A 27,484-nucleotide genomic window follows, 5' to 3' on the forward strand; every position below is an offset into this window, starting at 1 on the left:
CACACAGCAGAGCCAGGATCAGGAATAAGGATTCCTGGCTCTGATCCCCTCTTAGCATTCTGGGGCAAGTCCTCAGAAAGGAGGGCTTAGACCAGGAAACGCAGGTGTCTTAGGTGGGCTCCCCAGAAGCAGAGCCTGAATCGGGGATCCCTATTCAGATGGTTCACTGGGAGAGGCTCTGAGAAAGGGAGTGAGGGCACGCATAACAGGGGAAGGTAAACGCTAAGTCTAGCCGCAGCCTGTTCCCACTGAGGGTCCTGGAGCATGATCAGCATCACAGAGTTAGTCCTACCTTGAGGTCTAGGGGTGCCTGTTGTACCACCACATCCGCCAGCCACTGGCCGCAGCTCGCCCAGCTGGTGCGGCCTTCGGGGTGGGGCAGCTCTCCTCCCTCCGGTGAAGGGGCAGCTGTGAGCCACTAGCAGCAACTCTCCGGCAGCTGGGGGAATGCACACACCAGCAGGTTAGAAGGTAAACAAGCAAGTGTCCTCCCAGAGCCCTAAGCCATTCCTGGCAATCCCAGCCACAGAGCACGGTGTACCAGAGAACAGGCCTGTCCCCTCTGCAACGTCAGTTTCCCTGTTCATAAAATGGGCATGCAGGACCAAGGGACTGCCAGACTCCTTTCCAGCTCTTCCTTCCCAGCTTCTTTGATTCTACTTCCTCCTCACCCCAAAGTTCCAACCAGGCAACCCCAGCTCCCAGACTGGCCACTTGCCCGGGCAGTGGAAGGATCAGTGAGAGCAAAGCAGGGTCTCCACTCAATCAGTCTTGAACCCCACGAGGCTGGCAGAGGCAACAGTTTCTTGGCATGTGTACGTCTCCAGCCTGCTGAGCAGGCCTGGGGAGTCAGTATTTCTTGAAATGTAAGTACCGAGACCACACTGGGTTGTCAGTAAATTCATTATCCCATTATGCAGACCTGAATTATTCAGCGCTCTTGAGGCCGCCTCAGGAACGTGCCCGAGTGCAGTCGATGCCGGCATTAGTGGGATGGATGGAGTCAGGCCCGGGGCATGGTTGGTACCAGGATGATGGATCTGGGCCCAGAGAAGCTGCCAGGCACAAGGGAGTGTCTGACTAGCAGGCCCTGGGCCCTGGGTGTTTCTGGGGCCTAGGAAGTGGATAATGCACACATCCACCACTCCCCTCATCCCCCAGGAAATTGGCAGAGTGTGTTTTTGGAGCCCCATCTGCTCCACAGGGCCCAGGGACAGAAGATCCAGACTTCACCTTTTCCTGGCTGTGTGACCTCCAGGAGGCTGTTTGCCTCTCTGAGTCTCAGTTTCTTTATCTGTAAAATGCAGCTAAATGTTCCCAGTATCCATTCTCCCACTTAAGTTTAACTATAGAACTGATTTTTCTCTGAGCATATAATGCTCTAGAATAAAGGCTATTTCTAGACTGAAGTGTGGCCATATGACTAAGTGCTGATCAAAGGAATGCAAGTAGAAGGATCCAGTGAAACTTTCAGGAGGTGTCCTCAAAGGAAAGGGGAGAGTCCTGTTTTGTCTCTTTCGTTTTGCTGAAAACTAGGATGAAGGTGTGATGGCTGGAGCTCACGCAGCCATCTTGCTCAGGGAGGAGAAGACACATGATGAAGATAGCAGCACAACATAGTACAAGCCTAAGTCCATGTTGGCCCTGGAGCCTCCTTATCACCTCCATCTCCATAAAATAGAGATCAAACTCTCTCTTGCTTACGTTGCTATTCTTTTGGATTTTTCTGTCACTCCCAGCCAAACCCAACCCTACCTTGTTGGGCAAGTCTGAGGGTGAAATGAGACGTTACAGGAAAAGCAGCCACGTCACTAGGCATTTCCTCTAGGACACTTCAGTGATTAAGAACTGTAAGCCCTGAAACCTTAGAATCAAATCCCAACTCTATCGCTTATAAGCTGTGCAACTTTGGGCAAGTTGCTTAACCTCTCTGTGCTTCAGTTTCCTCATCTGTAAGACAGAGATAAAAATTACACCTTCCCCCTCACAGGGTTAATGTGGACTAAGTGAGTCAATATGAAGTTACAAAAAGTAGCTGACACACAGCAAGTGCTATATAAGAATCGGCAGTTAGTATCCCGTTTTTACCTATCTAGGGGGATTCCATACATAGCTCAGGGACCTACGTTCCCATAACATCTCCCAAAGCTTCATCTCAGTTTGGTTTTTCCCCTGAAGGTGACTGTGCTCTCAGGGCAACGATGCCAATGGCATTCTGAGTTTCAGCCATGACACGAATAGCTTTGCCTCAAGGGAGAGGACCCCGGTCTGAGCCAGTAGAAGTGGGTGGCAGAGACTGGGCTCCTGGTGTGGATCCCAAAAGAGGGTTTTCTCTCCAGGATGCCTATGAAGTACTCAGGAAGAGAGAAAGAGAAATAAAGACCCCTTACTGGCTATGTATCCTGCACAGATATCCCTTCCTTCTGGGCCTCCGGGGAGTGTATTAAATCAGAGGTCACAGCTCATGTGCCAGCAGGACAGAAGACCAATATGAAATATGAGTGAAATATGTCAGGTCTGAGGCAGCAGGGAGCAGTGGAGACCAGGACAAGAGCACATGACCCAGGGGGGCAGGCATCACACAGAGCCAGCTAACCTGCCAGGCTGCACAATGGGCCTGCTGCTGTCAAATCTTCCTTTCCTTTTTTTTTTTTTTTTTAAAGTTTATTTTGAGAGAGACAGAGAAAGAGAGCAAGCAGGGGAGGGGCAGAGAGAGAGGGAGAGAGAGAATCCCAAGCAGGCTCTGCACCATCAGCACGGAGCCCAATGCAGGGCTCACTCGAACCCGTGAACTCTGAGATCATGACCTGAGCTGAAAGCAAGAGTCGGACACTTAACTGATTGTGCCACCCAGACACCAAAATCTTCCTTTTCAAAAGGAATGGAAATCAAATCTGAGTTCTTTGTGAAATTTTCTGATCCTTTACTGTTAGCTCCATTCAAACAAACAAAACACTGATAAAGGCAAACAAAATATGTCCCCGGGCCAGCTTCAGGCCACCAGATGTAAAACAAGTGCTGAGAGGGGTGCTATGCGACACAGTCTGAATTCTGGAGTCCCCGGATATATTTCACGGCGTATGTGAGGGATCAGCTTGTGTTGAGCCTGGGCGGGCAGCATGGAGGAAAGACAGATGCTGGGAGTTTTCCCTCCCAGGGAAGCAGGTGCCGTGGGCTGGACCGGGGTTCAGGATGGCAGGGAGCGCGGGCAGAGGCTCACGCCTACTACCTCAGGTAACACTCTGGTCCCCAGAGCTTCACGTCCTTCCTCTAAGAAACAGATTAGGGAGTCCAGTTTCGGCCCCTGGAGCAACCCTGGCCCACCTGCCCTGCTGAGGCCCTGCCCAATCCACAGCCTCTGCACCCACAACTTTGGGGACCCCCTCGGGGCCTGTGTTAGCTTGGACTGCTGATCCTGCCTCTTCAGTCTGCCATCCGTAATGGGGTTGCACGCCCACACCCTTCTCCACATGACTTCTCCACTGAGGGGGTAGACTACGCATGCGCCTGTACTCAGCCTGGCCAAGTGGCTTGCTGTGGACACTGCAACATCAGCAGCCCTGACTGAGGCAGAGGCTTTAGAACCACTTGGGTGCTTGGCCTCTTGCTCCTGTGCGCTGGTCTCAGAATGATCTGAACCCACCACCTGAATGAAGCACCCCAGCTGACCTGCCGACCCAGGAGAGAAAAGTGCATGGTTATTTTGGAAGCCACTGACACTTGGGACTGTTACACAGCACTTTTGCAGCAGAAGCCTGACTATTATGTTGGGAAGACAGGGGCTTCCCCCACCCATCCCCAGCTCACTGCACAAAATCTCTCGCCCTGTCTGGTCATCGTCACAGAAGTCCCTGTGCCCCTCCCTCCGAGGCAAATACAGAGACTCCCTCTGGAGGGGGAAGTCCCCCAAGTTGTGGGCTGTGAGACCTTGGATGAGCTACTTCCCCTAAGAGTCACCTGTAGGGTGTGGGTGACATGCCTACCTCACCAGGGATTGGGAGGTGTCCATGGGATGCCTCGGGTCTGAGGGGCACAGGGGTGGGAGGAAGTACCCAGGGCTGCTATTTGGACTTGTCAGGAAGGGGAGGAACTTGGCCTGCCTCAAGGGATGGGGCGTCTCCTGTGAGAAAGCTCACCCCTGAGGTAAATGGGGCCTCACTTTTGCAGGGTGTGATTTTGAGTACAGTGGGGAATCTGACACTCTAGCCTGAAGAAAAAAGCAAACAGGGTTATCTCAGGACCCACTCCAAACCACTCCTGTGGGAACAGGCCACATTGTTTGTATCAGGAATGCTTTCGAGCTTCCAGTAAAAAAATATGCAACTAATCGTTGCTTTTTTTTTAACTTTTTTTAACATTTATTTATTTTTGAGAGACAGAGAGAAACAGAGCATGAGTGGGGAAGGGGCAGAGAGAGAAGGAGACACAGAATCTGAAGCAGGCTCCAGGCTCTGAGCTGTCAGCACAGAGCCCGATGTGGGGCTCGAACTCACGAACTGCGAGATCATGACCTGAGCCGAAGTCGGACTCTCAACCGATTGAGCCACCCAGGCGCCCCCTAATCATTGCTTAAATACAAAGCGTTCCACTTTCTTATGTAACAAGGAGTCTGAAGGAAAACAGTTGCTGGTGTTGGTTCAATGGCTAGATAAGGTCTTCAAGGACCAACCATCATTCCTCTTGCCATCTTTACTGTTTGTTTGGGTTTTTTAATCCCGAACATTATTGCCTCACAACCACAAGAGGGCTGCTATGGTTCCAAGCATTTCATTTTTACACAACCCCATTCAAGGTAAGAAGAAGCTAAACAAAAAAAAAAGGAGGAAAAAGTCCTGAGAAGCACCCCTTTATCTCTGGCTGGAAAAGAGCTACAGGTGAGGATGAGACAGCAGGTATCTTCAAAAAAGGACTGGGATGGTCATGCCAGTCTGAGACCCATCACGGTTCATCCCCCAGAGTTGGGCATGTTGCCTGAACAACATGAGCTCCTGCAAGCAACAAAGAAAGCAGACAGTAGCCTAGGTTGACATTAACAGTGTCTGTTGGAGGTGGAAGAATCTTCCCCACAGAAGAGAGTGTACCAGGCAGGACTCTTAACTGCAAATCTCACAAGCTGCTCTGTGACAAACAGCAGATTTCACTTTGTTGCAAACAACAGAATCCACTTGGCTGCAGATAAACTCCATTGTGTTGCAAACAGCAGACTGGCGGGACCAGAGAACCGGGCTTGGGTGCTACACAGCCAGGAACTCCACCTCCGGAAGCTCCACCCACTCACTTCCTGGGACTCTTCTACTTAGAACACAGCTCCCGCCACAGCCCACCTGTGGGAAGGGGCTCCACGAAACCACCCAGCAGAGCGGGAACATCCACATCTGTCACACTTGCTTGCCAGGGCATCAATCTCCACACAGCCAACGCACGCCGCCCACACTGGCATTCGGGACCCGTGCAGCACCTCTGAGAGGTGGAAGCAAGGTCACATGCTTGCAAAGGCATCTGAGAAGTCTGTATGCTTGTCTTCTTTTGGGGAAGGAAGGACCCACAACATAGGCCAGTGTCTCAACGTGGAGAGGTAAGAGCTGCAAGGAGACGCTCTCCACCCGTTCTCGGAAGGGCCCCATGAAGTCTTGGCCATTTGAAGCCTCCTGAGGATCAGCCAAGATGCCCCACAGAAGCAGTGACGCCCAGGAGTCACCATGGCAGCCCTGGCCATCCCGTCAAAAAAGGAGGAAAGTGGGGCACCTGGGTGGCTCAGTCAGTTAGGCATCTGAGTGTGGCTCAGGTCATGATCTCCCCGTTCCCGAGTTCGGGTCCCACGTCAGCCTCTGTGCTGACAGCTTGGAGCCTGGAGCCTGTTTCAGATTCTCTCTGCCCCTCCCCCGTTCGTGTCTGTCTCTCTCTCTCAAAAACAAACATTAAAAAAAAAAAAAATTTTTTTAACATTTAAAAAAAACAGGAGGAAAGAAGCAGATGACATCATGAGACACACACCAAGGTCATCAGGGATTGTGGCAGACAGAGTTTTGCCCCCATGATCTCTATGACATCCACCATCAGTGCGAATCCTGTGGTTCTTATCTTAAATGGCAAGGGGACTTTGCAGATGTAACTAAGGTTACTAACCAGGTCACGTTAAAATAAGGACATTCCCTGAGATTATCTGGGTGGGCCCAACGTAAGCACAGGAGCACTTAAAGGCAGAAGAGAAAGGCAAAGTGATTTGAAGCACCAAAAAGATCCAAGACGTCTTTGCTGGCCTTGACATAGGAGCTTCACGAGAAGGAACTGAAATCCACCAACAACCAGTGGGCTGAGAAAAGAGCCGGGGGGCCCGGCAGAACCGCAGCCCCAGCAACACTGTGACGTCAGTCTGGCGAGACCCCAAGCAGAGAATGCAGCCATACCTTGACAGCTTCTGCCCTACAGGACTGTGAAATGGTAAATGGGGGCTGTTTAAAGCCCGCACGTTTGTGGGTGCTCAGTACACAGCGAGAGAGGTAGAGAAGTATCACCCTCATTTTCTAGCTGAGAAACTCTGAACTCACAGCCACGGAGCTATGGGACCAATGACAGACCCCAAGTCCATCTGATTCTAGAGACCGTGCTGTCGCTTTCCCACTGGGCCTGTCCAGATAAGGAAGCCGGGGCACAGGAGGCCGGGGCATTGCCAGGTCTGTAGCATCTCAGCACAGAGGAGGCAGGAGCAGGCAGTGGGGCTCCATCGTCCCCACCTCATCTGAGAAGCCCCAGAAGCCCCTAACTCATGGTCTCTCTGATTCCATCCGCTCGGCCTGAAACACCCCTAGAGCCTTGGAGTCAGGGCATTGCCCCCGCCCACACCCCCAAAGTCTTAGGTGAACAGGTGCCATCCTCCCTGGGGAGCTTGGCAAACCTCACCCAGATGCGGTCAGACTTCAGGCTGCAAATTTCTGTATGGAGAGGCCTACAGAAGGCAAGACCTGGACAGAGGCTCCAAGGTGCCCCTGGCAGCCCACAGCTGCTGGGGAAGAGCCCACTGAGCGTGGGAAGGGGATGGAGAGCCCAAAGGTAGGAAAAGGATTCCTGAGGTGGGGGCAGGGCAGAGGCGTCAGCTGGCCCCACCAGACTCCACCTCCACGTCTCAGCTCCTCCGATACATGCTCCCAATCAGAGGAAACGGTGGTCCCAGGGGCCAGATCAAACCCAGACATCAAAGATGTATTCAGTTCGGCTGAAGCAATGCTTAAAAAAAAACAAAAGTCTAATCCAAATGCTTAAAATGGTGAGGTTTCACATTACAAGCCAGATTTCAACCCTTCTTGAGAACTCACAAGCTCTGGCCACACTGCATCCATCTTCCCACATGGCGGCATAGGCGGCCAAGTGGCTGCCAGGCCTTTGGACGGGACATGAGCTCTGCAGTGCCCCAGTCCGCACTGCCCCCTACTGCTTCCCCTCACCTACCTGTGCAGCCCCTGAACACTTCCATCTTCCAATTGCTTAGGCCTGACCTGACTCCACAACCCTACTTTTCTGCCCCTACCCTGCCCTGCACAGTCCTGGGGAGCCCCTGGGAGAGAGGATCCAACCCATGTGATGTCAGCAGTTCAGAAGTAGAAGCTGGGGGTGTCATGATAGAAATTCAGGGGCCTCTTCCAGACCCATTGTTGTGGAAAGCTGTTTCCAGGGCCCTGATTTGGCTAAGAATTTGTCAGGGGTCAATTCTCACTTCCTGGTATGGACCTAAAGGCATGAAGAGGCACCCACTTTCTCTGCCCTTACCAGCCTGAGAGTTCCTGGGTGCCTAGTGGGGCATTTGACCTGCATGGGACCAAAAGGGCAACCCAGAGAGGTAGAAATGGTGTTCCCCCTGCCCAGCCCCTCATGGCCCTGGGAGCAGCTGCCCACATCCAGATGGCCCTTTGGGGAGGCCCAGCTCCCTCCTCCCCACCGCAGGGGCACCTCTGAGGAAAAGAAGCAACACTGACTTTGTTTTCAGCCTCCTGGAAAAGGCTCTGTAGGATTCCAAGGCGACACTTTGCTCCCTTCATTGTGAGCTGAGACGCCCCGGTGCTGCAATGCAAGAGACAAGAAATGAGTAGCAAACGGGGGAGGGAGGTGGAAAAATTAAATTTTGCGTGATCAGCAAGGTTTCAAACAATCGCTCGCCAACTGAAGTGGGTGCCACGTCTATAAGTCATTCTGTTTTATAGACCATTAGGATCTCCAGAGAGAGCCTGCATGGAGACCACTGCTTTTTGTTGAAATTAAAATGTCAGAGAAAAAGAAATAGAACAAAACAGGGAATCTGCAATTAATTACCAGGCCATAAAAATTCAATAATCAGGAGGCAGAGCGGCCGCGGGCCCAGAGGTATCAGAGCCAGCGTAACAAGAATGGAATACATTAATCTTTTCAAATTAGTTTTTTAATCTGACGGGGATATATGGTGACATGCCTCCCCTCCCTGCCGGCTCCCCGCCCCCCCCCCCCTCTCCGGGGCTCCCGCCGGAAGCCAGGCTTGGGGAGGGAGGCTCGGGTGTGAGCTGGGGGCCTGCCCAAATCCGGACTCCCAGACAAGGTAGAGCTGAGCCCAGGGCCCCCAGGCCGGTGGCCTGGTGGAGAGAGCCCAGCACGGCTGCCAGGAAAGCACTTCTTGGGTGTCTGGATCTTGCTGGGTCTCAGCGCATGGAGTCAGTGAGGGCACCTCTCTGAGCTTTGGTTTCCTCCTCGGGAAAATGGGAATAGTATGCCAGCCTCATAGGTAGGCTGCATTTAGAAGGCCTGGTACTCAGTGGAAGGCCCCTACGGTTACTGTGTTGACTGTCTAGACCCGCCGCTCCAGCACACTGCTCAGGCCGCACTTATGTATCATTTGCTGTGTGCTCAGCCCTGGGAGAGGAGAGACCAGCAGCCCTTACCCTGGGGATGAGGCTCAGAGTCTGGTCAGAGAAACATTTACTGGGGGCCAACCAGGATGCAGAGGATTCGAAGGCAAAGGGGCAGGTGCTTCCCAGCCAGCCGCACCCCCGCCCAGCCCAGCCACAGACAGCAGGCTCCACCCCGCGCCTGGGGTCAGTCCCGCCCTCTGCGTCTGACTGGAGGTCACGTCAGCGGCTCCTGGAGACTTGACCCGGAACTGAGCCCTCCTCCTGCACCGCCTCCCAGCTGGGGTCAGGGCTGTGCTCCAAGTCTCTCCAGCTCGCTCCGATCTTCCTCGGCTTAGCCAATCTCACGGACCACCCCCTAAACCTCAACAAACCTGCCTCCGGGCCTCGGGGTCCAGGGGCCTCGCACCCGCTAAGCCTCCTCTGGGAAGCCCCCCGGTGGAGTTCCTGACTGGCCAGAGTGGATACTAAATGGGCTGTTGGAGCACCCAGCCCGGGGGGGAGGTGACCTTGAGCGGCCGGATGACCCGCTGCCCTTTGGCCCTGGACTCCTTTTAAATGTAAGTTACAGCCCACCAAGTGCCGGCCCTGTGTAAATCCTTCACGTGGATTTTCTCGTTTCATCCCCTGGGAGGTGGCGACTGTGAATAACCCCATTTTGCAGAAGAGGAAATTGTGAAAGCAGAGCTGCTCCCCATTCTAGTGTGTGCTGTGGTCTCTGAATGCAGCGTCACTAGGAATACAAGCCACAGGCTTCTTTCGCCTTCCCCACTTTGTGTTACAGTAAGTGTTCCATCAATGCTCACTGGAGAGTGACCCTGCAGAACAGCCCTGCAAGGGGACCTCACCTGCCCTCCAATCACTCCCCCTCCCCCAAATGTCTCTACTCCTGCCTCCACATGTCTCCACAGCTGCCATTTACTGGACACCTACTGTGTGCCAGGTTGTGGGATCTGGTGCTGTTTACGGTAAGACCGTGGTTCCTACTTCACACAAAATAAACAGGCTGAGAAAGAGGGACCCAAGAGCTCATACGTCTGTCTGGCACCCAACGGCGTGTTTCTAAGAACCTTGTCTCAGAGCCCCATCAACAAGACCTGCCTCTGGACTCTCAAGCCTCCCCTCCTGTAGTTTTTGTCCCCAAACCGGGTCCTTCAACCGGATACCCTCACTCACCTCCCACAGGAAGCCTCCCCTAATTCTCTCAGTCCCTCTCGGAACTCCTGTAATTTCTATCACTTCGTGCAAATTACTATCCTGTTACGCCAGCGGCCCAGCCACCCACCCACATATGCCCCAGGGTCCCAGCAGAAGCAGCAGCGATAATAAGAAGCACCCAGAAGGGGCATCAAATTTCTACCTCCCTGACCCAGGACCGTAGACCTCGAGGACCCGCACGGAAAGCCCAGACCCCAGATGCAGGCTTGCTCCCCTTCCCGGGCGCAGTTCCAAGCGCAGCCACCAGATGGCGCCCGGCTCGCTCTAGCGGGGCTTGCAGTAAAGCTGTGCGGCCGCCAGATGGCGTTCGAGACCGCAGTTCTGCGGGCAGTACCGGGACAAGGCGGAGACTAGAAGGCAGGCGGGTCCCAGTGCGGGCGCAGAAGCCCAAGCCAAGTGACCTGGACGTCGCTCCCTCCTGGCCGCACCATGATCCAGCCCGCACCCCGGCTGTCTGTGCCCGCCGCGTTGGTCCTGGGCTCCGCCGCGCTGGGCGCCGCCTTCGCCACCGGCCTCTTCCTGGGTGAGTAAGGCGGGGCCTGCGGCACCTCCCGCAGAGCCCCCGCAGGCGGGGCAGGTGCGGGAGCGGAGCCCGTGACTCCGCGAGGCTGGCTGAGGCTGAAGCTCAGCCCTGGCGCCCCGGAGTCCCAGACCCTGACCCAGGACCCCTCCCCGTCAGGGAGACGGTGCCATTCGGAGCGATCCCGGCGAGAGAAGCGCCTGCTGCCCCCTGAAGACAGCCCCCTCTGGCAGTATCTGCTGAGCCGCTCCATGCGGGAGCATCCGGTGCTGCGGAGCCTACGGCTGGTCAGCAGGGCCAGGGGCGGGAACAGGCGCCCACTTCGGACCCAGCGGGCCCCACGTGCTTGTGTGACCTTGGGCTGGGCCTTGGAGCTCCCCGGGCTTCCGGGACACCGCAGGCGGGGCGCGGTGGGCGTTCCCTGAGGGCCAGTCCCCCTAGGCCACGCCCACAGCCGCGCACCTGGAGGGGGTGTGAACACGGGGCGGAGCTGGGTGACTGGCAGTGGTGGTGCGACCCTCTCCCCTCCACCACCGCGACACAGCTGACCCTGGAGCAGCCGCAGGGAGATTCCATGATGACCTGTGAGCAGGCCCAGCTTCTGGCCAACCTGGCACGACTCATCAAGGCGAAGAAGGCGCTGGACCTGGGTAGGGCACACGGCTGGGACCACTGGGAGCCTAAGTCACCAGGATGTCCCCCATTCTGGCCTGAGCCTGTCCATGTCCCTGCCCACAGGCACTTTCACAGGCTACTCAGCCCTAGCGTTGGCCTTGGCGCTGCCCCCGGCCGGGCGCGTAATAACCTGCGAGGTGAACCCAGAGCCTCCGGAGCTGGGGCGGCCCCTGTGGAGGCAGGTGAGTGTCCCGCACATTTGAGGCCCTCATCAGGCCCTTGGAGCCTGACCACTCCCAGCCCTAGGAGAAGGGACCTGCTGGCTGTGACCCACTCCTTCCGCAGGCTGAGGAGGAACACAAGATCGACCTTCGGTTGAAGCCCGCCCTGGAGACCCTGGGTGAGCAACGGAGTAGAAGGGGCCTTGGCACCATTTTCTAAGTGGGACGACTGGGCGTGAGCTAGTGACCAGGTCTGCTGGGCGGGCTTGAGGTAGTGACAGTCCTCTGCTTCCTGGCCTCACCTATGCGGCCACATGCTGGGTGGCAGGGCGCCCCTCCAGACCAGAGTCCCTGAATGGTCACAGCACCTGGGCAGGGGCTTCTGACCACCTGGGCTGCGGACTCAAGACCTATCTTACCCCCCGCCCCCCCCCTCAAGACGAGCTCCTGGCCGCGGGCGAAGCTGGCACCTTCGACGTGGCCGTGGTGGACGCGGACAAGGAGAACTGTGCCGCCTACTATGAGCGGTGCCTGCAGCTGCTGCGCCCTGGAGGAGTCCTCGCCGTACTCAGTGTAAGGGATAGACTAGAGGGAGAGCCCTCCTGGGCTGGGTCTCGGTCTTTTCCCTTGGCTCCTCCCTGTGCCCCGCCCCCATGCCACAAAGCCCCGCCCAGTGCTTTCTCCCCCTGGGGTCCTGTCTCCAGCTCTCACCCCGCCTCCTGCTTAGGCACCTCCTCCTCGGCCCTGTCCCTCCATGATGCCCCGCCCCCCCCGCAGGTCCTGTGGCGCGGAGAGGTGTTACAGCCTCAACCGCGGGACACCGAGGCCCAGTGCGTGCGGAACCTGAACGAGCGCATCCTGCGGGACGCCAGGGTCCACATCAGCCTTCTGCCTCTGGGCGACGGCCTCACCTTAGCCTTCAAGATCTAGGGCTGGCCCCCCGAGAGTGGCCTCAAGTGAGGGGACCTGGGTACCCCAGACATCAACCCTGAGTTCTAAATTCGACAATAAAGTGGGGCCTGGGACAAGATCTTCTCAGCCTCCGTACGTGGCTCTAACGTGGGGTAGGGAGGGAGGGCCCAGCACTGGCAGGTTCTTCAGCAAAAGGGAGCCTTGAGGTCATAGGCGTCATCCCCTCCGTGGCACTGTCCTGAGGACCACGTGGCACCAGGGCTAAAGCCTGAGTAGGAGCCTCCAGCTGACGGGAGGCAAGATACAAAGTTTTGATTGACCTGGCCACATACAGTTGCTCAGAGATCCCAGCTCTTCGGATTTGCCTCCACTCCACAGGATGCTGGCTAGAGCCCCGCCTTGGTCTCCCTCCTACTTAGCTTCCTAGGAGGGTCAAGTGAATGAAGCTCTTGTTTGGCACAGCTGGGACTGGTTGGGAGACCATAGCTGGAGTCTGACAACAGGAAACAGACCCTACAGCTGACCAGGTTTGTGGCTGGGTACTTTTCACAGGTTATGCTGGTTCTGCTATCTGCCCATGTTTTCACAGCACTGTCAGCTCGATCTCACCTCTACAGTGGAGGCTCTGGTCAGTGGACATCACTTCTGAAACCAGGCCACTTGACTTAGACCTGAGGACCACGAGGTTGGAGTATATATCCTGTCCTCCCCCTGAAGTCCTGGAGAAAGGTGAGGGACTGAGTGGGATCACTGACCAGAAAGGTGTGAAGCAGACAGGCCAACAGGTAGGAGGAGACCATCAGTACTGCGGTTTTAAATAAGTTCCCCAGAGGAAGATGAAGATATGGTTAGGCTGTCCGGCACCAACATCTACGAGCTGAGGTGGAGGGAAGCCAGGTGCTTCACTTCTCTCATCTAAACCTCCCTAATCCTAATCCCCTAGGAAGATATCTCCAGGCCACAGATGAAGTGTTCTTCCCACTAACACTGCCTCAGGCAGAAATGGCATCAGCCTAGAAGACAATCAGGTTTTGCCACCACTTGGTTAGGCCTGGGTGCTGCTATGAGGCTGGAGGCTACTAGAAACAAGGCCACAGGAGACCATAACAGGCAACTTTCATAATCCTAAACTTCTTGGTACGTACCTTACATTTTAACCCACAGGGCTCTGGGTGTGAACCAACCCTTGTCTCTCCACACATTAAAGCCTATTAAGGTTGCACATGGGGAAGGGGCGCCTGGGTGGCTCAGTCGGTTAAGCGTCTGACTTCGGCCCAGGTCATGATCTCACGGTCTGTGGGTTCGAGCCCTGTGTCGGGCTCTGTGCTGACAGCTCAGAGTCTGGAGCCTGTTTCAGATTCTGTGTCTCCCTCTCTCTCTCTGCCCCTTCCCCGTTCATGCTTTGTCTCAAAAATAAATGTTTAAAAAAAAAGGATGCACATGGGTGAACAGGCCCAATTTACTCTTAAATAGATCTTTGACAAACTGGTAGCTCACTTGTGCCACACCCAGTCCTGAGTACTGGACCAGGTAAACACAACATGAGGGAAGGCCACTGGTTAACTAAGGGGCAGCAGGTCCTCCAGGAGGCTTCAGGGGTCGCCAGGCCTGTGACCAGTTCCTTCCCACCAAGCACCGCCAGCAGTTTCTCAGCGGTCTGCTGAGCTACTTCACACCTCTCCTGTGTATCCCAAAAGCATGAGGTGTTTTCACACCTAACTTGCAGACATCTTTTTTAACCTAGCAACAGTGTCTCTCAAATGGCTCAAATTCCAACTTTCTGCCATTAAGTCCTGTCTTATTCATACAGGCCATTTCTGCCAGTCCGTCAAGACAAACACAGTAAGATCAGAAAGACCCCTTTTTTGTTGTTTTTAGAGGAGAGCACGAATGGGGGGAAGGGGCAGAGATTGAGAATCCTAACCAGGCTCCACACTGAGCAGAGCCCAAGGCAGGGCTTAATCTATAACCGTGAGATCATGATCTGAGCTGAAATCGAGTCAGATGCCTGACTGAGCTACCCAGGCGCCCCAGAAGGAGCCTTTTTATCACCCCAGTGTGGAAAGTTTGCTTGGGTTTCTAATCGCTCATCAGATTCTTTCTGACCTAGAAATATTCAGCATGTATCATTTTTTGGGCAGTGAGTCTGAAAGTACTTACATTTCCTTATCTGTTCTGACTTCAAATGGTACACTGGGTCTAGTAGTTTCAATGTGAACAAATCTCTCCCTTCTCTTAAACTCTGATCACATTCTTCAAACTATCTCCTCCCATCAGAACACTTGCTCTTTCCTACTATTCCAACCAGAATCACCTATTAATTTCTATCATTCAGTCCAAGTGCAGATTAAGGGCCAGTGGCCACAAAACCTGAAGGCACAGCTTCTGGTCTCACACACTTAAGCCCGACCCTTTCAGTCAGTGTCTGCCTAGAATGAAATGACTGACATCTGACCGAGGCCCACATAGTCCCTTCTCAGTTCCTCTGGTTACAGACACCCCACTCCACTTGCCTACACCTTGTCCCATCCCACCTATGGCCTAGCTCATTTTCCATAGCGATAGCTTGCAGGGGTGTGGTGTATGTGGCTAACCTTCAGCACAATCTGTTCTTCCTTTCTTCATCACTTACTCTCCACTCCCTCCTGGGGTCAACAGTGATCCAATAGAATTTTGGACAAACTTACAAACTGAAGATATAAAGGCATATATCCTCTTATTTTATTGTAGTCCAAAAAGCTCATGGAGTTACTTTAGGGACACAGAGGACTTAATGGCACAGATTTAGGTAAAAAGCAAAATGCTCACCTGAAAAATAAAGTACTAACTAGATACAAGGGAGATTTGACCCTAGCTGGCAAATGTTTAACTCTGCAAATACTTGGGAGTCATTAGTTATGTATACTTGTTTTATTCATAATCTGTAATGTTTTGGGATACCAAAAGTAACTCTAATAGTTGAATTTAACAAAATTTTTTAACCTCATCTTAAAACTTCCACTGATCCATCTCATTCAATGGCAATTTTCAATGTTAATAAGAACATAAAAACAAACATGCACACAACTGCACAGTTTTCATAAAGGTCTATTTCATTATTGGTGGGTAGCGCATTTAACAGTTAAATACATTTAAATAATGTATAGGTGACTGCACGACTGCAGCATTGGTAACTAGATAGATAACCGATTCAACTAGAAACCAGCTAACAAGTAACTGTCTAAGTATTTAAAATACAGCTCTTGTTTAGATCATCCTTTGTTTTGATCACCTTCTTGGGGGGAAAAAGCCTGCTGGTCGGTCACACTGGAAATATATTAAGGCCAAATCTTCTGATATCCATTCCCAGAGGTTTCTTTCAGCTAGATTAAGCCTCCAACTCCAGGGCAAGCCCAAGTTTGTGGCCTCCAGCATTAATGCTCTTCCCATCTACCAGAGCAGACAGTGTAAGCTTGACACCTGTAAACAAAAGCAGGCAACTATGATTTGTCTGAACACCTCGAAAGTCTGCAACCTTTAATAGCCTGCCTGTCCCTCCTCAGCCTGTCAGATGACCTACTAGTGCCAGCCACCAGAGGGCACTTAGGAGTATCAGAGATACAAGAGAATTCAGAAAGTAAAGAGATAAAGTCACAGAGCATAAAAATGTTACTAAAGTTCAAAGTGCTCTAGAAAATATAGTAATATTCAATATGCTACAAAGGAAAATCATAATTGGACTCAGGAAAGGAAAACTACAATAGAGAAGTGGGGGAAACAGAATATAGACTACATGTATAGACTATTATGTATTGCTAAATTAATGTTAATTTCCTTAGCTGTGACAGTGGTATTGTAGTTAGGAAGAAAAATGTCTTAATCTCAGGATATGCATGTTAGGGCTGGTGTATCCACATGTCTACAAAACAAATAATTCTTAAAGGCATATAGAGAAAAAAAGGATTATGTATGCAGACATGGACAGAGAAAACACATGTGGTAAATGTTAACTGGTAAATGTGGCTAAGGGCATATGGGTGTTCTTCATACCATTCTTTCCTTTAGGTTTCCAAAAGGCCAAAATAAAGTCTGGGGGAAAATCCCTATTTGAAAGGGGGGGAGGGTGGGGGTGGGGAGTTCCAAGGCTTTAGAACCTGCTATTCAAATGTGGTCCAAGAACCAGTAACACTGGCATCACACAAGAGCTTGTTAGAAAGACAGAACCCTTCATCCAGATCTATGGGCTCAGAATCTGCATTTTGATGAGTCCCCGGGTGATTCATGCACACTAAAATTTGGTAAGTACTGCTCTAGAAAACATAGCAAGGCTCAAAATAGTACATAAAGTAAACGAGACTACAGAGACCAAACAATGAAAGCAATGAGTTATGTCAGAGAGCACAACACTCCTGTTCTGAGTAGATGCATGCTAAAGCATTTAGGGAAGTGTCATGACAGCTCCAACTTCCAAACAGCCCAGCAAAAAAAAAGAAAAAAAAAAAAGGAATAAAAAAAATTGTGGCAAAAGATAAACATGTTCATTGTACTTTTTTTGAAAGGTTTACAAAGAAGCTGAGAAATAAAAAATAATTTTTGAAACACCATCAAAAAAATCCTACGTATCAAGAACACTTACCAGGCCTCAGAGTCTGAGTATAGCCCACTCCAATTAAACTAGAGTTGTTGACTTTTGCCTAAAATAAAATACAAAAACAGCTGTAAACTTTTTGAATCTCTGGAGAGACAAAGGCCCTCCAGGTTTCCCTATCATGCAATTATGAAGTGTTCTGCTTTTTTATTCACATGTGAAATACTAAAATTCAATATTGTTATTAAGCCAAACAGCAGCCAGGTGCCACTTAATTCTTATCCATTAAACTCAAAGTCAGATTATCAGTAGGACCCAATTTTCTTCATTGTAAAAAGGTGACAAACAACCTCTAGGATCAAAACAGATTTGGAAATTATTTGATGTCTACACTCTTGTAATGTGTAACATCAAAACAGTCCAGTCCAGAGACAGAAATGATGTACCTACAAGCAAAAGTCACATAAACGGCACTTACATTCACTCGGCACACAGCCAAGCCTTCACTAGCCACCAATGGCCAAGTGAGCTATTGGTCTTAAGAAAGAAATGCCCCACTAGTGACCATCTTGTGCCCAACAAGCTAAGAGCCTCAGACAAAACTGGATACAAGTTTCTACTATTTCAGAATAGAAGTAAACCATCAAATTGTGATGGGCAATACTTCAGGGTGATGCTTGACTGGGGGCACAGGGGCACTAGAAATGTTAGATGTATTTCCAAACTAATCCCCAGGAGTCACTCAATGGCACACAGGCCAAAGTTGCCTTCCCATTTTAGACTATGAGAGAGCTACATCAGCTGGCATTAAATCTGTGATGGTGCCATGGACATACATTTGAAAAGAACAGCAGCGTAGCTACCAGAGGATAATGTGTGAATCCTAAGGTTTTTACTGCTACAGTGTAAATGGAAACAGACGGGAAAAATAAATGAATCACCGTCTTTGCCAATGGGAAAAGCATTCTGGGTGCTTCTCATTCTTTCTGCTTACAACTGCTATCATAAAATAAGAGTGAAGCTAAAGCTTAACTGCCCAAATTATCAAAACATTGTTCTCAGGAATGAAGATCACTTTACGTAACAGAAATAACTCTCGGGGAAGGTTTAACTTCCTTTCATTCCCAGTACATACAGTATAGGCAATGCCTGACCTGTAAGCAACTGACACACAGGAACAGCTGCTAATGTGCCTCAAATAGAGCCAGTGCCTTGCCTCTACACTCTCAGACACCGCACGCCCTTCTACCCTAAACCCACTATGACTGAAGGATGAAATAGCAAAGAAGCAAAGCGACTGGGTAGTTCAGTCAGTTGAGTGTCCAACTTTGGCTCAGGTCATGATCTCATGGTTCACGGGTTCGAGCCCCCAGTCAGGCTCCGTGCGGACAGTGCAGAGCCTGGAGTCTGCTTTCGATTCTGTGTCTCCCTCTCTCTCTCTGCCCCTCCTCCTGCTCAAGCTGTCTCTCTCTCTCTCAAAAACAAACAAACAAAAAAAGCCTAAGAAAAGGACTAGGGTGGCTATCCACCCCAACTAACCAAGAACAGGTGGAAGGGAGTCCTTGGGATGCAAGACTTTTTTTTTTTTAATGTTTATTATTTTGAGAGAAAGCGCAGGCAGGGAGAGGCAGAGAGAGAGGGAGACACAGAATCCGAAGCAGGCTCTAGGTTCTGAGTTGTCAGCACAGAGCCTGACACTGGGCTCAAACTCACAAACCGTGAAATTATGACCTGAGCCAAAGTGGAACACTTTGCCGACTGAGCCACCCATGTGCCCCTGGGATGCAGGACTCTTAATGCTAAAGCTGGAATAGTCCCAGGCAAAGCAGAATGAGCTAGTGGTCACCCTAGCCAGGAGGGAAATCAAAAGATGTACAAGTCCAATCCTGGTTCTACCCCTTCTGCTCTGGGCCTAGCAGTAAGGAAAGTCCTTTCTCTAAGCTTTGGGATCTCCACCTGCAAAACGGCATTTGTACCACAGACCCTGAAGATCAAATCTAAAGATATTTTGTTAACCATAAAGACAGAGTCCAACTAACATAGTACTACTATTTCCTATAGAAAGACAAAGTAACAATCAAAATGCTATTACTCCTGGCCTGGGGCCAAAACACTGGCTTACCTGAGCTTAGACAGGCTTGGAGCTCAGGGTTATTATCCACACTAACTGAGCAGCTTTTGAGGTTAAACAAACTCCTATGACCTGGTAACAAACTTCTAACACTGTCTCCACAGAAAATGCAGCATTACAAATTCTAATTCCAATCTAGGAGTAAACTAGGGATCCTGTGAACCACGGTTCAAACTTTCAATACAATTCAATCCACCCAAAGATGAATTCCCACAAGCAAAGAGCCCACTCCAAGCCCACAGCAGTACTCACAGAAATGGAAGCAGTGGGGTCCAACTGATATTTGGCTGCAATGCCAAAGCGAGTGCAGTTGGTACCTGATGTCCAAGCAAGGTTTACTGAAGTGTCAAGATCTTCACATACTTTCTGATAAATTGATCCTCCAAATTCTGTCCCATCATTGCTGTAAGATACTTTAAATTAGTAAATCTAAAACAGACACTGTAATGTCTACAGCACTAAGCTGATATTGTAGAATTATAGTTAAACAATGCTATAGTTATACTGCTCACATGGGTCTCTAGTATTCCACTGAAAACGTGTTTTAAAAGGTCTTTATTCCAATGTATGCCCCAAAGTAAGGTCATACAAATCATGATAAATCATTCAGTAGAATTACCACCCAGCCATTAATAATCATGCTGTAGAATGCTACAATAAAATTATCAAAATGTATTAAGGTAGTACGGGAGGGATTATAAACCAGGCTTTGTAATATGTATTTTCTATATTTACATATAAGAAGAGAAAACTCCCAAACATTACCAGGTAACAAAGATTATACATCTAGATGGTAGGATTAGGATTATGAGAAATTTTGGTCTTCTTCTTTGTACTTCTGCTATTTAATAATCCGTTGTTTTTATAAGGGAGAAAAATTCTTAAATCCTTTCAACATACATACCTAATTTGGGTTAGGTAAAAACACCATACATTTTAGGCAATCCTACCAACTCAGCACCTCAGATATCACAGACAAGTCAAACATACTGGTAATTTGGCAAATCTTAGCCTTTTCTAAAACTCCAGAGCACATCAAGCCTCACATAAATTAAACATTTACTCTCTCAGCACCAAAAGTCAGGCTAACGTTTTTTACTATACACTTCTAAGAGCACCCGGAAATGCCTAAGGATGATGATCTTTTTGTGTTAAGAGAGATCCTTTAGGGATACTGGGTGGCTAAGTTGGTTAAGCATCCAACTCTTGATTTTAGCTCAGGTCACGATCTGACAGTCTGTGAGTTTGAGCCCCTAGTCGGGCTCTGCGCTGACAGTGTGGAGCCTGCCTGGAATATTCTCTCTCTCTCTCTGCCTCTCCCACACATGCATGCACACACACTCTCAAAATAAATAAAGAAATTTTCTTTTAAAAAGGCAGAAATTCTTTTTTTTTTTTTTTAAGAGAAATCCTTTAGATTGTACCTGGGTTCATAAGAAATGACAGGTGACATCAATACCACTCCCAGGTCCTATGTCCCCATAACCCACAAAGGAAATACTCACACATTAGTGTGTAGCTGGAAATCCCCAGTCCTGTAGCCCACTGCAAAGTTGTTTCTTGTCAGCTTTGATTTGGCACTGTCAAAGGTCATCTGGTACCCAGCAAGCCAGCCCTCATAACCAAAGACAGCTGAACCATGGATTGCAGGTCCAGCAAAATCAAAGTCAACATCACAACCGAGGTTTATACACTCCCTCTTGTAAGAAGACTTGATTTTACCACTTTTCTTTCTGGAAAAAGAACAAGCTGACTTAAAACTGATGCCAGTGGGAAAGCCTTACACACTCAACCTCTGCACAGACAGCACAAGAGGGATTTATGAACTGCAGCACAAATGGGGAGTAAAAGCAGTAGCAGGATAACCCTAAGAGGTAAAGAAGATACAGCTCAGTGAGCTAAAAAAACAAGGGAACATGGAGTTACTGGACTTCTACCACCATCAGAATATTGCTTTTTGCACGACTGGCAATCAGTCACAAAAGCCTATTAGAAACATGTTAATTACCCAAGTTAGTGCCACAATGGGAAGAGGCATATATTTGAAGGGAAGCCAACAATAGCGACTGTAGTACTCATCATCTTCCAAAGGCAAAAACAGAAATTCACCACCACAAGGAAGTTAAGGAAGCTATCAAACAGTAAACGTGCACCTTTCCTAAATATACAGAAATGCTTTTAAATTTAAAGCAGATAAAGGGGTGCCTGGCTGGCTCAGTTGCTAGAGCATACGACTCTTGATCTCAGGGTTGAGCTAAAGCTCCACACTGGATACAGAGATTACTTAAAAATAAAACCGAAATTTAAAGCAGATAAAAATGTCTGTACATGCTTACCCCGTGTTTGGTGAAAAGGTAGTATCAAATGTCAGTTTCAAACCTTGACAAATCTATTTTGAGAGAAAAAGAATTTGTTTTCATCATTATTTCCTTTTTGAATTACAAAAATAAATTAATACTAAAACACATGTTCAAAATGTTACCTGGTCTTCAATTGCTATTTCTGTTCCCAGAGTGTTATCAGTGTTCCATTTTTCTGTGAAAGTCAGACCATACTCACACCATTTATATTTGGTCTCCAAGGTTCCAGTAACTTTACCAGTGTCTGTGTTAGATGAACCAGATGTTGAGAATTCCTAGTAAGACAATAAATGACTTCATGAACTTTCTTGTAAGCCTAGAAGAATCACTGCCTAACTTACATAAAAACCCACTAAAATACAGGAATTTCACTAATCCTTTTTTCTAGTTTCCCAAATATTCCTATCCTCTGCTACTGTGAGTACATACAAGAACAAATTAGCCTGTCAGTTACTAACTGCCACCTAACATACACTGGACATTTCCAACCAGTCAATCACAAGTTAACCTGTATCTAATTCTCAAATGAACAACAAACTGTAGACCTTTTAAGGAAACTTCCACTAAGGTGATTTTATTTGGAATTTAAAAATCAGGGAAGGTGGCGGGGAGGAATGAATGTTTTGGCACTGTTTCCTTTCTGCCTGATATTAAATAAAACACCACGAAGGTTAGTATGGTTAATCATAGATGCCCCCCCATCACTAAAATGAGCATTTATAATAACTGACACACTATTAGGAAATGTTTCCTGAAAATTCCTACAACAGAAAGCACTCCAATGTAGGAAGAATTCATGCCATGAGAAAAAATTTAAAATCTTTGGTAACCCCAATATTCTATTTTTCTAAGATTTCATACCTTCCCAAACATCTTTCACATTCTCATTAAAAACGAAACAAAGTAGGAAAAGATTTGCTCTACAACTGGTTTTATCATACATGATGTAAACTATATTATGTATGATAGATAATATCAGTAGAGAAAACAATCTAATACAGGTATTAATTTGAAGTACACCACATAATCTTATGTTTGCAGCAAATATAAGTAACTTGCCAATCCCTAATTGCACACCAACTGGAAAGGAAGGCATAATATGGAGGGCTTACTGAAATTTACAATCTGCTATAGAAAATCCAAAAACCTAATAATCTTTCAAAGTTTATTATACAGACAGGCAAACTTCCAAGTTAAAATATTAAAATACCTACTGAGTGTTCTGATTCACAATTTGCTAATGATGGCTACACACTTTGGCCAATGGAAAGCCAAGTCTAAAGAAGACAGCTAATCTAACTAATAGAACTCAACCTGAAATTGTGATGCCTGCAAGAGTGAGGAAATATCAAAAATATATCAGTGGAAGAAAAGGCCAATCATCCCTCACTTAGAAAACAGAACATTTGTATAACTATTGCTCTGCATTGAGATGGACTCAATCTCCTGATGTAAAATGCTTTAACAGGAATTTCAAGTCAAGGCTTGGCACTCAGTGCCCATACTAAAAAGCACTGGATTGTCAGGAAAAAACACTGGATGTAAAATTTAAGAGTCCTGGCATCCAGTTCTGGCTGTCATTTAGTAAATGAGTAACACTGAAGAAGACACTTTTCTGGGTCTCAATTTCCTGTATTGTATTAACAAGATCTACCTTTGGAGGATTAAATTGGACTGGCACTGTGAAAGCTCTGCACATTTTCCTGTGCTCTACACAAAAGGAAAGCATTACTAAAACAATATATATGGAGCATGTTCTTCTAGCAAATCCTTGGAATGCTGAATGTGGAAGTAGCTATTTTTAATCCTGAGTGACAAAGACCAATGACTCTTGAGGCTCCACCCACTGCCATCCATCAGCCTATAGGTTATGAGCCAGCCTATATATATATATGTGTGTGTGTATATATGTATCTATATCTCTATCTATATCTCCAAGGAATCCTCAAGACACAAAATCAAGATCATCATGTGGGACTGGAATTGGACCAGATGACATCACTGGAACAGCTTACACCTTTCACTCCATCACCAAACACTTAAGGCTTCTACATTCTGGAGCAAACTGGACACCTCTGCAGTTTAGGTGAGAAAACAGAACGAGCTGTTAAAGGGACTTATCTGGGGCCAGGTACATACTACAAGAGCAGTACCACATTGAGTTACACATTAATGGAAACAAAACATACTGTATGGAATCCAACCCGTATACATCCTTCTTGATCTTAAACCTAATTCTGTAAAGCGTTCCTTAACCACTGTCCACAAAAAGCCTTTTCTCTCCAACAAAGATTTTGATTAATCAATCTAGTATTAGATACACTTCTCTGATTGTTCTCCAGATTAAAGTTTATTTTGTCTCTCCAACCAGCAATAAACAAGCTCTTTAAACAAGGATTGAGTCTTCATTTTTCTCAGAAGGCTTTTGTGATGCCAAAAGTGCACAGCAGGTGCTTATATAGGACTTCAAGAGGTTAAAGAGTGGGAACACAAAAACAAACACTAAGTCACTGCTCTGTACTATTACTCTGAGCAGGTAAGCTGCACAACCAGTGAACACTTGGGCTTCCTTACAGACCAAAGAAGCCAAATGACAGATGTGACCAATATAATACCCCTGAAATCCAAGTCTGTGCATTAAGAAACTACAATATGATCAATTTTAATAAATATCAGTTATATGCACTAAGGGAGCTAACAATTACAGCAAGAATTTATCAAAATAACCAGTTAATAGTCAGTATTCACACATATAACCATCCCCAAAGCAATCTCAAAACAGGGCAGCGCCTGGGTGGTTTAGTCAATTAAGCATCTGACTCTCGGTTTCAGTTCAGGTTAGGGTCTCACAGAGCTCAAGCCCTGCATCAGAGCAGTGTGGAACTTGCTTGGGATTCTGTCTCTCTACCCCTCCGTTGCTCATGCAAGGGCGTGTGCACGCTCCCACTCTCTCTTCTAACAAACAAATGAATGAACACTGAAAAACAAAAAAGGCAGGGGACACCTGGGTGGCTCAGTGGGTTGGGTGGCCGACTTTGGCTCAGGTCATGATCCCGAAGTCATGATCTCGCAGTTTGTGAGTTGGAACCCGGCACAGGGCTGTGCTGACAGCTCAGAGCCTGGAGCCTGCTTCAGATTCTGTGTCTCCCTCTCTCTCTCTGACCCTCCCCCACTCATACACACGCTCTTGCTCTCAAATGGATTAACATTAAAAATGTTTTTTAAAAAGAAAAAGGAAAATTATTTAACAGTTCATCAGGATTTATTAGATATCTAACACTCACCACACCACTGCATGACTTTGTTTTCACATCCAGTTTCACCAACCCAAAACCTTCAAGTAGAGAGTAAAAGATAACAAAATGATTATTCTGTATAAAAAATGCACACCAATAGCTGAAATCACATAAAAAACAGAAAAACTTCATATATTCAGAGGAGCATAAAAATGTGGGTTGATACAACATTTAAATGAAAAGATTTTTAATTACTCTATGTAAACTAACATGTACAGCACAGAACATCTCATGCAGCTTTGCCTAGTGTTCTGGTGTATATATGGCACAAAAAATGGTTTTCAAACCATTTTAAAACCTAAATATCAGATCAGAAAATTAACTTTAAGTCTTGGAATAACCAATAGTTTATTGTAATACAGACATTTAGAACAATTATCCCAAAGAGATCTTCCTTTAGGATTAATCAACTAAGTAACTGGAAAAATAATCCAAAGTAGAGGGGGTGTATGTGGAACAAAATCTTCAAGAAGAAAACCCAAATGCATTTGAAAAAATCCATAAACCACTAGGAATAACCACTGCCAAAGCAAAAACACTTTAAACATCATAATTCTAGTCACTCAAGACCTAAGCTGTATCTGAAGGAAATGAAAGCACAGCTGTTTTTTTCTTACAAATAAAATCCATGAACTACAGTTTGAAAAAAATTAGAGGAAACTGGGGTGGAGAAAGATGTGGATTGTTACTATTTTAACAGAAGTTTTATCTAAAATGTATCTAGTAAACAAACCAACACAGCAAGATATTTACAATTTGAAAAAATTATTAACTTCCTCAAGCAATCCAAACACATTTTCACTTCTGATCGGGGGCGGGTAAGGAAAAAAAAAAAAAAAAAGGAAAGAAAAGAAAAAAAGAATCTTACCAAATCCCTTGTTGAAAATATCTCTGGCAGCTTTGCCAAGGTCAGCATATGATGGAGGAATACACATTGCTGGTGGGAAGAAACATTCCAGTGTTAAGGTTCCTGTTCTCCCACTTTCTGTCCAGGAACTAGATTATCACCCACTGCTATCTTTAAATTGAAGCAGTCCAACTTGTTGAAGATGTTTTCTTTTGATACTACCAGGAGCTACACTAACTATATGTATTCTAATGATCCGTGAAAGAGATATCACCAATAAAGGTTTATTTCTAAAATGAATAACCACAGTAAGAGGCTATATAAACTTGGGCAATTCCTTCCAAAACAGAAGAAACAGACTTTCTATTCCTAAATTTACACAGTATCTACAGCCTCACCTCTTAGGACCCAACTAGTACAAAGAACCAAACACATACACATAAACATAGCTATACACACAGAAATCTCTGCCAAAATTCACTGGGATAGGCTGATTTAACCAAGTGACCTAAAACCAAAACCTGAAACAAGGCCCTCTCCCATAATAGACCTCTTAGTATCCTCCATGAGTTCGAAACCAATATTCTGGAGTGGGAAGAGATAGGTAATTAACACGTTAATTTAAATACTAGAATTCAGACAAAAACACAATAAACTGGGATTCACTCAAGTATCTACATCAACTAACTATCAAAAAGCACTTTAGGCACATTAATATGGCACTCAAGTCCTTGGCCAATGCTATGCGGCTTAAGGACAAGCAATCTGTGGTGGTTATACCAGCTCATTCATTCTACAGAGCACGTCCACGCCCTTAGGAGCACGTGTAATGACCTTGTGCTCTCACCAAGGGGGTTACTACTTTCTCTAAAAAAGTGACTGACCCAATCTTCCAAAGGCTGAATCCAGCAGTTAGTAACTTTTTGCTTTCGAGTTCGTCAAAGGCACGTTCGAGAGGTGGAGGTGATGCGTCCACAGACCAACTCCCCTGACCTAGTCCCTCTATCTGAAATCCCACAGCCCAGCCCCTCCTCCGCAGAGCTGAGGCAGTCAGACGGTGGAGCGGCTACCGAAAGGGGCGAGTTGCCAAGCCCTTGGAAAGATTAGGGGAAAGAAGGTGCGGTTTTCCGGTGGACAGGCTTCGACTTCCAGCCAACCCCGCCCCATCCCGCAGACATCTCTGCTCTACTTACGCCGCGCGCAGCTCTGTCCATAGGTCGCCATGGCGAAGCCACAGAAAGAGGTGATCTGCTGGAGGGACAAGAGGTGCGGTCAGCGGGGGTTAGGGACAAGTCAAGAGGCCAGAAGGGGGTCTCAGACAGGGAGGCGAAGAGCCGCGGGGCTGCGCGGCCATCTTAGAGAGCCAGGGCCGACCCCGAGTGTGGCTAAGGCGTCCTGCTTGGCCGTCGGGGCCTAGGCGGCCAAGTGACGCGACAGCGGCGTACCTGGTGCTCTCCCGGGAGGGGCTGCTGCCGCCGCTCTGCTCGCAGCTGAGACCGCTCGGCTCGCTCAGGCTTGGGCTGCAGCTACCGCGGCTGGAGGGCGAAGTGAAGGAGACACCGTTCCGCCCGCCGCAACCCTGTCCTCCCCCCGCCAGGACCCCGCCGATGCCCCCGAGGCTGTCCGCCGCGCCGGCCCCCGCAACGCCGCCCGCTGTCCACTCCAACCTGCTTCAGAACAGCCACGAGGGCCGAAGACACACCCGGCCCCGGGGTGGGCTGCTTCTGTCCGTCGGCGGGGGCCGGAAAGGCAGAGGCTGCTGGACCTCGGGTCAGGCAGCGACGAGGGCAACCCCAGAGGAGAGGGGGCGGGGAACGGCGGAGGCAGCGCTGTAGGGACTGCGCGTGCGGCGAATGGGGCCGAGGCCCGGCGCGCGCTCCTCATGGATGGGGTGGGGCGTCAGGCGCGCACCCGCGCGGGACCCGGC

The 27,484-nt window shown here is 48.5% G+C and overlaps 2 protein-coding genes and 1 long non-coding RNA gene across 8 annotated transcripts; 1 reads left to right on the forward strand and 2 right to left on the reverse strand.

The window, feature by feature from the left end:
- Positions 1-298: 298 nt before the first annotated feature.
- On the reverse strand, positions 299-9,014 carry LOC116738384. Its single transcript, XR_004344263.1, has 3 exons — positions 8,904-9,014; positions 7,971-8,055; positions 299-439 (listed from the first exon to the last, which is right to left on the reverse strand). It is a non-coding gene; the product is annotated as an uncharacterized LOC116738384 (long non-coding RNA).
- A 144-nt stretch (positions 9,015-9,158) lies between these two features.
- Positions 9,159-12,474, forward strand: COMTD1 (catechol-O-methyltransferase domain containing 1). 4 transcript variants are annotated; one of them, XM_032595252.1, is made up of 9 exons: positions 9,159-9,653; positions 9,782-9,838; positions 10,244-10,611; positions 10,768-10,895; positions 11,153-11,258; positions 11,347-11,465; positions 11,569-11,623; positions 11,884-12,017; positions 12,222-12,374. In XM_032595252.1, the coding sequence occupies exons 3-9, from the start codon at positions 10,518-10,520 to the stop codon at positions 12,372-12,374; spliced, it is 789 nt and encodes a 262-aa protein (XP_032451143.1). In that variant the 5' UTR covers positions 9,159-9,653; positions 9,782-9,838; positions 10,244-10,517. The 4 variants fall into 4 exon arrangements, with proteins under 4 accessions (XP_032451143.1, XP_032451142.1, XP_032451141.1 ...); XM_032595251.1 differs by having other exon boundaries at positions 9,159-9,838; XM_032595250.1 differs by having other exon boundaries at positions 9,159-9,430; positions 9,535-10,611.
- A 2,581-nt stretch (positions 12,475-15,055) lies between these two features.
- VDAC2 (voltage dependent anion channel 2) lies at positions 15,056-27,341 on the reverse strand. Of its 3 annotated transcripts, XM_032595143.1 has the most exons (11): positions 27,225-27,341; positions 27,003-27,092; positions 26,751-26,808; positions 25,579-25,647; positions 24,699-24,748; positions 21,537-21,689; positions 21,391-21,443; positions 20,560-20,787; positions 19,307-19,457; positions 16,972-17,029; positions 15,056-15,815 (listed from the first exon to the last, which is right to left on the reverse strand). In XM_032595143.1, the coding sequence occupies exons 3-11, from the start codon at positions 26,779-26,781 to the stop codon at positions 15,724-15,726; spliced, it is 885 nt and encodes a 294-aa protein (XP_032451034.1). In that variant the 5' UTR covers positions 26,782-26,808; positions 27,003-27,092; positions 27,225-27,341; the 3' UTR covers positions 15,056-15,723. The 3 variants fall into 3 exon arrangements, with proteins under 3 accessions (XP_032451034.1, XP_030190960.1, XP_030190959.1); XM_030335100.1 differs by lacking the exon at positions 27,225-27,341 and having other exon boundaries at positions 26,751-26,805; positions 27,003-27,133; XM_030335099.1 differs by lacking the exon at positions 27,225-27,341 and having other exon boundaries at positions 27,003-27,133.
- Positions 27,342-27,484: the final 143 nt, after the last annotated feature.

This window comes from Lynx canadensis, chromosome D2, assembly GCF_007474595.2.
Source record: "Lynx canadensis isolate LIC74 chromosome D2, mLynCan4.pri.v2, whole genome shotgun sequence".
NCBI classification, from domain to species: Eukaryota; Metazoa; Chordata; class Mammalia; order Carnivora; family Felidae; genus Lynx; species Lynx canadensis.

Excerpts from the sequence above, each read along its gene's own strand:
- COMTD1 (XM_032595251.1), top strand. The coding sequence starts at position 10,518 with ATGATCCAGCCCGCACCCCGGCTGTCTGTGCCCGCCGCGTTGGTCCTG. Across the intron at positions 10,896-11,152 it reads TGCTGCGGAGCCTACGGCTG|CTGACCCTGGAGCAGCCGCA; the intron begins GTCAGCAGGGCC and ends ACCGCGACACAG. Across the intron at positions 12,018-12,221 it reads GAGTCCTCGCCGTACTCAGT|GTCCTGTGGCGCGGAGAGGT; the intron begins GTAAGGGATAGA and ends CCCCCCCCGCAG.
- VDAC2 (XM_032595143.1), bottom strand. The coding sequence starts at position 26,781 with ATGGCGACCTATGGACAGAGCTGCGCGCGGC. Across the intron at positions 19,458-20,559 it reads TTCCAGCTACACACTAATGT|CAATGATGGGACAGAATTTG; the intron begins GTGAGTATTTCC and ends AGTATCTTACAG. Across the intron at positions 15,816-16,971 it reads TACTCAGACTCTGAGGCCTG|GTGTCAAGCTTACACTGTCT; the intron begins GTAAGTGTTCTT and ends TTTTGTTTACAG.